Here is an 8,388-nt window from a genome sequence, read left to right as displayed (position 1 = left end):
CTATTTGAAATACGTTGATTTCCTTAATTATGTATCGAATCGTTATCTATTCAACCTGCTATTTATGTTACGCAAGAATCTAAACCACGGTTGATCGAAAACACATTTTATCGGATAATTTAAACACAGTTCAGTGGAAAAGGGCTCGAGAGAAATCTCTGATCAGCATCGATGTCTCGTAAAACAGTTCGCGGTTCACTGATTCACAGCTAGTAAACTAATGAAGTTAGATTTATAGGCGCGTAAAGCGGACTTGGTGGTCTAAACGATTCTGGTCCTAACAAGACTCAAGTTAGAACACGGTACACCCAAGAGGACGCGACGCCTGTTCTTGTGTGTACTTTATCAATTTATCTCGCATAAAATCAAAGAAAATTTCACAGTCGTTTATAAATTATTAATGATAGCTGTCATTATTTATCTAAAATGCCTGCACACTTCAGAAAATCGACGGAAATTAAAGTTTTTATTTGACGCGTGGTAGAAAGTGGAACGTTGAAGAACCCTCTAGGATCTTTAAACGGTCCACGATAAAATTGCCTCCATTATAAGTTTCCCCTTGGAAGAAACGAATGCGTTTATATATCTTTACGGTCATAATTTTATGGTTTCGTGCTGAAAAGCCAATATCAAGATCCAGCTGTTGATGAATGTGTTTTTAATGAACCCCCTTAAAAACCGCATTAGAGAATAACATTTTATGAAGCTCTTTAAATCAATGACCAGGAAACCTCTGAAATTTCAACCATTTTCAACCGGTCAAACTTTTATCCAATTTATCCAACCGCATTCTTTCACAGTTATATCATTTAACGTTGTATAATGTTTACACATACCGGGATATAAAATGTTTTTTTCTCTCAAAGTACGCGATGTTTAAGAAGGTGTAAAATATTCCTCGCGTATCGTTGTAAATTACGAGAAACACTAGTTTGGACAATTTTATCGCTCGCCCAATATACCGGCTGTCAAAAGCATCAAACACGTTAGATAAGTTAGATTTGTACGCTTTGAAATTTTACATCCAGGAACAAATCCTTCGCTTAAGATCGGCGATGCGTGATCGTAAAAATGAAATTATTACATACAATGTGCCTACATCGCTATTGTTTATCTGCGATATTTAAAGACGTTCGTTCTATTCTCATGTCTATCAAATACAACTGTAGGTACATTGTTCACGTTGGTACTCGAAGGATAAGTCGACGTTTATAGAGATTGATAGTTAGAAAAATGTCGTTACGACATATGTATTTGATCAAAAATCTCATTTTTCAGAGATTACAAAACAACCCCGTTTGTTAAATGTTTCACTTTACAGAAATTCAACGTTCGATATATCATAACATTCTTTCAAACACATCCTTGAATTTTCCAGTATTACCGCTGCGCACGTGGCAATTAAAAAAAATCCTCGCGCGATAAATTCGTTCGGCAACACACGCCCGTAAAAATTTTAAATCGCCGCTACAAATATTTCTCTATGCGTCGCAAATTAACAATGCACATTCCTCACGAAACTTATTTCCAATTAGCAATATTACAGATAATTTTGCGAAATGGGGCTGATAATCAATGCAGATACACGATCGCGAAACTGTGCGACGGGGTATCAAACTTAAGAAATTACGTCACACGAATCTGCGACGAGAATCAGGTTTACCTTCGCGAGCAAACACTTGGCATCCATTACAACGGATCGTAATGGTTCATCTGATAAACGAATTCCAATTAAACGACGATGTTCGCGGCTCGCCGTGCAGTACAGACCTCGGTGGAATTTCACTTTATGGGGTTCGCGCCTCTATTTATGACTATTCTCAGCTATCAGATGTTTCACTTGTTCCAAACGAAGAATAAGATAACGCCGTCTATACCGTTCGATTCAATCTGCCATAGCTTCTACTGTGATTACTTGGTCCATTTCCAACCAGAAGTTCGTATCAACGTAAACGTCTCACTCCACGTTTCAGCCAGTACTACCAGTTTTAGTATAATCTGACGCCGCCATTTCAATAACGAAACTTCTTCGAAGATATAAGGTGATAAAACAATGCTTTATGCAATGTTAGCAGGTTCTTTGAGGTGGTACCAGTTCTACTGGAAGCAGGTATCGCTGTTTCAACATCGGGCCAGCTTTAGGAATAGTAGAACGATTAGTAAGTATATACATATATACAGTATAGTATGGTAGTAGACCCCTTCGAAACGTGGCAATAAAGATTTCGTGGATTTTATTTTCCTTGATAACAACAGTATGAAGAAATATCTATGTCAGATTAGAGTGTGTATGAATGAAGAAAAGAATTCGTTTCATTATTCCACGGTAGTCGAATAAAATTTATGACGAGTGAAATTTTATTGACACAAAATGTTGATAGTAATTTTTTGAAGTTACATTTTCATATTAATTTACGAAATAAGAATTTAATAGTTGGAATTTTAAGGGTTAAATTTTATACTTTGAGTGTCGTACTTTAATTTAAGGATGCTCGTATAAATAGCACAATTGTGTCGGTGATTATGAAAATGGTGTCACGCATTTTTCGTTTCGAGATATTTAGACTTTTGTATTTGGGCGTATTAAAGAAATATGTTTCCATTATGGAACAAAATGTTTCAGAATATACACGATCTTCTAATGTTAAACTTGTCTATCATTGCAAAATTTAAAAATGTGTTTTTTAAACCCTTAACTAACTTACGATAACAAAGAAGAATGAATTTTATGAACGAAACGAGTTCAAAAGGAACATATTCATTTATGTCATAATTGTAATTTTTCTTAATTAATTTCTGTTAATATTCTGTTTCAATAACGTTTTCAGTTTATCATATTTTAAAGGTTTTAAAATTCGCGATGAATTGGATGGAATTATGTAAAATATGTAATTATTTCCTTTTCACAAATTGCTTACAGGGAATGAATGACTTACACTATCGAAATGAAAGTGAAACTGCTGCGACTCATGAAAGTGACACCTTTATGTCACTGCTTACTTTACGACTATTTCCCAAACCTTCTTTCATAATATTTAAGTATAAATCAGTGTATCATAAAGTAAGAGAAAAACTCGATTTTTTAAGTTTTTTTTTTTTCACTTATATCACATTTATAATCACCAGCACAATTAATATCAATGTTACGATTAATGTAATTAAAGATTATAGCTTTTGGTATTATAATAACAAGACTAACTTGTTTGTATTTTCTCCTTTTTTCAATTCTAATAGAAACTATCCAATTAACATTCGAATTTTATTTTCTATTTCGGTTTAATCCATCTCCATTTCAACGCCATGCTTCTTATTTCTATTTTTGAAGTTCACAGACGTAGAGTCCCAGAAGACACGTTTCTCCCGAAAAAATTCAATTAAACAAGCAGTACTTTCTTTTGTCCATTCCATTTCATAATTGTAAAAAACGATGTCAAACAATAAATAAATGTTTCCCGGTTAAAAGTAAGGGAACTTGTTCATTAGAGAGTAAGACTATCACAAGTTGCTCTCGAGAGTCAAATTTACTAGGGTACAGGATATTGAGGGTGCTGGCGAAGAGCTGGACACACAATTTGAGAGTACTCTCGAGAGTAACTATCCTAAATATTACTCAGATGGGTAGGTGTACTCTAAGTAAGAGTTAGACTGAGACGACAAACTGTTTGCATACGATAGACGGCAGTTTATAATCGCGTCATACTGTTTTGTACCGCTGCAAAATGTCACATAACAATGTTTCACAACTTTCTTTGATCTTTACCGACACTTGTTGGACAACACATAATTTGCTATACAACACGAAAAATATTCAGTACAATGCTATACGACATTTTTCTTTCCTTTTTCCTAACAAGTTTTGCAATTTTGCTGTACAACGTGCTACGTTATACATAGACGCAACATTCGTAAACCTTTAAACTCGCTGTTCGAAAACTTTGTACCTACTTATAAGTCAATTTACTTACGCATCTCTCAACGATCTACCCTACACTATTTCCAAAGAAACGAGAAAAGAAGCGTTGCTTCTTTTTATCCTCTACACTCTACACGCTAGCAAGAACCATCAGGCCGCATTAAAATATCCCTTTCCGTGTCTCAAAAACTCGGTAATTGGTTTCGACTCGGTAATCGGCCTCTTAACAAATTGTGCCTCTTCTGATCGACTCTATCTTCCTTCTCATCGTTCATCGTATCTTTTAATAATCAATTCTCTGCCAGCAGCAAGAAGCGTAATCGTATCGAGATAGCTCGAACCAGGGAAAAAGGGGGGGGGGGCAAATACTATGCCAGGTTCGCGAATATACCATGTAAGTCCCAGGTGTGTGTTTCGCGTTTACGAGTTCGACAACACGGAAAGGCGTTATCGCACGAAAATTATGATTTACGCCAGCTTTGACTTCTAATTCCAAGCGTGTGCGCTTGGGAAACCGTGTAAATCGTATGGTAGAGCTCATGCATTATCGGGTTAGTGGATTAAATTCTTGACCATACGATACGAGACGGAAATGAAAACAGAAAGTTTCGCGAGGAGATCGCGCGCGCGCATTAAGGGGCCACAAATTGAGTTCTTATCCGGGGGGAGAGAGGTTTCGTACTAAGCCGGGTATAAGCGTCGATAGCGTTTCAATCACTCGGTGGGTAAGAGTCCACGCAGACGAGTCGCGTAACACGCGATAAGTATGTAAATAGGTCTGGCTAGAGAGAAAGAAGAAGAAGCCACTAACGGTTCCATGATGAGCCTCGCGAGCACTATCATCATTCGGCCCGATGATATGGTTCGCGAGATGCTTTCCCGCACCTCCTGGAGCCATGTTCCGCGTTATCGTCAGATAGCGTATCTGTCGATCGTGTATCGCAATGCTGACATGGCCGCCAGGATGACCAGGATCGAGGATAAACGATGCGGTTGAATCTCGGACGCGATAACGGCTGCCAGTTCGTGGCGTGGCCGCAGAATGCTGTCTCGGCCGTGATTTGTGGCCGTGCGAGCACAGATCTCCGCAAGATCTGCACTTGTTCTGCTAGACCCAAGGACGATTCGTGTTCACGCGGGACGTGTTACACCGTCGCTTTAACGGATTGTCCTCTCCAATATGCGCTTTTGTTCGTCTTGCTTTCGAAATTTCGATTTGCTGTTGGGTTGTTTGTAGCGCTGCCGGCGTACTTGAATATTTGAGTAGCTTGAAATTTCAACCAAGCCGAGACTCGATTTTCGATCCAATCTGAGTACTGGAAATAGTGGAGTAGCTGGAAAGAACCGAGTAGCTCGAACGTATGTATTGGGTTGTTCTAAAAGTTCGTAACGAAATTTAAACCGTCGTATCTTTGTTTCTAATTGACATAGCGATAAAAGTTGAACGGTATTTTTCTGGACAGTTGAAGGTGCATCCAACGCACATATTCCATGAGCCCATGAGACGGTTACAAAAATGTATGTAATAAGGAGACACGAATTTTATTTATTAATACAATTACAAAACTGAAAATACGTTTAATCGCGTAAAAGTTAAATAATACGATCGCACTTCTTCTCTTTTAAGTCGCAAAATACCAGCTAGTTGATAATTGGCTTGATATACTTTATTAGTTATACAGTAAATAGAGGGTACTCTAAAATATAAAACCGTCTCATAACAACTGCTCTTATATATTAAATATAGCATTAAATAGTAAACAAAGGAAGTTAGAAGCGTTATACCGCTTAATTGTTTATTTTAACATCAAATAAGAATGCTTGATACTTTTTGCACGTACTCTTGTAATCGTCTTGAACTATTACAATTAACAATATTTAATATCTCAGGGAAAGAAATATTATTTGTGTTATTCATTCTTTACAAATTATCGAGTATCTACATAATCGGTCAAGTATAATTATTACGTTTGTTTTATCTTTATTTAATTACGAATCTAAATTATAATTGAAATATAAAGAAAAAACATATTTGCATATCAATATTATCATTACACTTGGCTAGAAATAATTTAGAAATATTTCTCTATTTGTTTATTTCTAAATGACATTTTTCCTGAATTTCTTAATTGTAATTGATAAATGTTAAAAATAATTCTGTTATAATTCTATTATTGACATTATTAAAATTGACATCTGTTTAATTGAAAAGATTTGCATATACGAATTCATTCAAAAGAACTTTATTATTTGAATGTTACTACATATTGCATACATTTTTATCATTTTACATAAAATAATGCATGTTAAAGTAGATTGATCTTCATATGAATCAAGTTTACGAAGTAATGTATCTACTACGCTTCCTTATAAACAGGATCAAATCCTAACCTATAACCTGTAACCCTTAACGTCACTAACATCTTGCGTAATATTTGTTCCCATCAAAAGCTACATGAATCGTATGATGAAATCTAATTCAGATGAATCTACTTTATACGATGTCAATGACAAAACAATTATCGAAGAATGTCTATTTAGAAGCAATATGCGTTCAATTCAAGTACATGGACACCATCTATTACCTTGAATGCATTTCTTCTAACGTTGATTTCGCTATTTAAATTTGCATTTGTCACTTTTCACATGTCAAATAGCATGTATATTATTTTCAAAGTGTATACTACGCACATAAAAGATAGAAAACTTTGTATTTACCAACCTTTCGAGATTTGGCATATACCACATCAGGTCGCGAATATTTGTAGCCAACAAAAAGAGCCATAGATACAGCTGCGAACAATCCAGTGTTGTTTTTCCATCTTTTCACTTCACTGTTACTACGCCACGAATGGTAAGAACGTGTGACACAACGCAAATGTCGGGACACCAACGATGTTCGACGTGACAGACTTGCTACAGTCGCCATGTTTAATGCAGATGACAGCAACGTGCGCATGCGCTCTGAGTCTGACGGTGAGTCTGCGCGTGTATTATAAAACTGTGAGAATAGGTTGCTTAAAATATTCAGAATAATGTTTGAACTATTGTATTTTTTAAGAAGGTATACAACTTTTCCAAACGTAATAGGCTTATGAATTTAAAAATCTTAGTTTCCAAAATAAAATCAGTTCCCTTACTTCCTTTTATCATATTGTCCTACTCACTATATTTGGAATTGTCGAAAAATTCTATTCTTGAAAAGAACGTTTCTGGTTTCATATTTCAGCTGTCAGTATGTATTTGATTTAGAAATTTAATAATAAAAATTCATTTTCATATTCGCTGTTGACATTAGTTCCAGAATGTAGATAATAGATGATATTTATATTTACTCAATTTTAATGTTTAAAATACATAATTTTTACTTAGATCTAGATACTTAACCTATCAAATGGTATATAAAAGATCAAGTTAGAAAGTAATAAAAATATAATCATGATTAACTAGTATAAATACATTTAATACAGTAAACTTTATAGGCATATTATTACTATAACTATGTACCATAGAATGCTATATTAAACTTAAGGTAATATTAAATTAATTGAACATTTAACTAACCAAAATACTTTTCACACATTTCACCAATCAAGATATTTACTTTTCCTAAGTACGGTACTTACTTTTTCACATTACATTCTTTTTAATCTTCCACACCATATTAGCTCTAAATTTATCGTCTGTCTTTCATTCGACAGAAAAACATTACCGCTAATTTACAGTCGTATCATTTATCTGGTTCTAAACACGAATCTCCGTAGCACCATGCAAAATCAACAAGGTTGCGTTGATTTTCTGGCGTCGGCTGAACGATTGCGTATCTTGCGAAGAACAAGAAAGCGCATAGGAGAAATAGTTGCTGGACAGCCTGAAATTTGTACGACGAAAATAGCGTTGCGCATGAAACAGACAGCGTTCGAAGGGCGTTATGTAATGAAACGGTGCCATCTTCACCCACGATATGTTGTGACGCAACGGCGAAGAGTTCCGTTCAAGTGTCGCGAGTGCTAAAATTATGCGGGCTAATGTACGCGAACTTTTGCTACCGGTTACCCTAGTAGCTACGTTGACGTCTATTAACCGGAGCTACCTGCGCTCTTCCTTATGGTTGCATTATTTATAAATGTAATACCATGTTGCTGAAACGAGCAACCTAGACAATCTTCCGCCATTTTTTCGTCCATTCTTTTTGCTACAGAGAAAATAAATACAATTGCCGGAAGAATTAGTGGCTTTATTCTTGAAAGATGAATGCTCTCTGCAATTTTTAAGAGAAAAAATATGCAACAGTATCGAGTCTATTTGCAGTTTATTTAAAAGTTTTTTTATGCGTTTGTTACTCAATGGAAGTATTGATTGCGGTGGGAAATCTGTTGTAAATGTTATTTTTTGTAATCTAATACCAATGTAGGTGCACTACTCTTAGTTGCAAAATCACACTATTGTTCTAGTGTTCTCGAGTTTTTAAAATT

The 8,388-nt window shown here is 35.4% G+C and overlaps 1 protein-coding gene across 1 annotated transcript in view; it reads right to left on the bottom strand.

The window, feature by feature from the left end:
• The window catches only part of LOC108574510 (calcium uptake protein 2, mitochondrial), a 30,459-nt gene extending 23,617 nt beyond the window's left edge, over positions 1-6,842 (bottom strand). Inside the window, exon 1 of the mRNA XM_017937119.1 lies at positions 6,636-6,842. Within this exon, the coding sequence (XP_017792608.1) occupies positions 6,636-6,842 (207 nt within the window). The remainder of the gene's footprint in view (positions 1-6,635) is intronic.
• Between the last annotated feature and the right edge of the window lie 1,546 nt (positions 6,843-8,388).

The sequence above is a fragment of the Habropoda laboriosa genome, unplaced genomic scaffold (assembly GCF_001263275.1).
Source record: "Habropoda laboriosa isolate 0110345459 unplaced genomic scaffold, ASM126327v1 scaffold193, whole genome shotgun sequence".
Taxonomy (NCBI): Eukaryota; Metazoa; Arthropoda; class Insecta; order Hymenoptera; family Apidae; genus Habropoda; species Habropoda laboriosa.
This window is presented reverse-complemented; position numbering and strand designations above follow the sequence as displayed.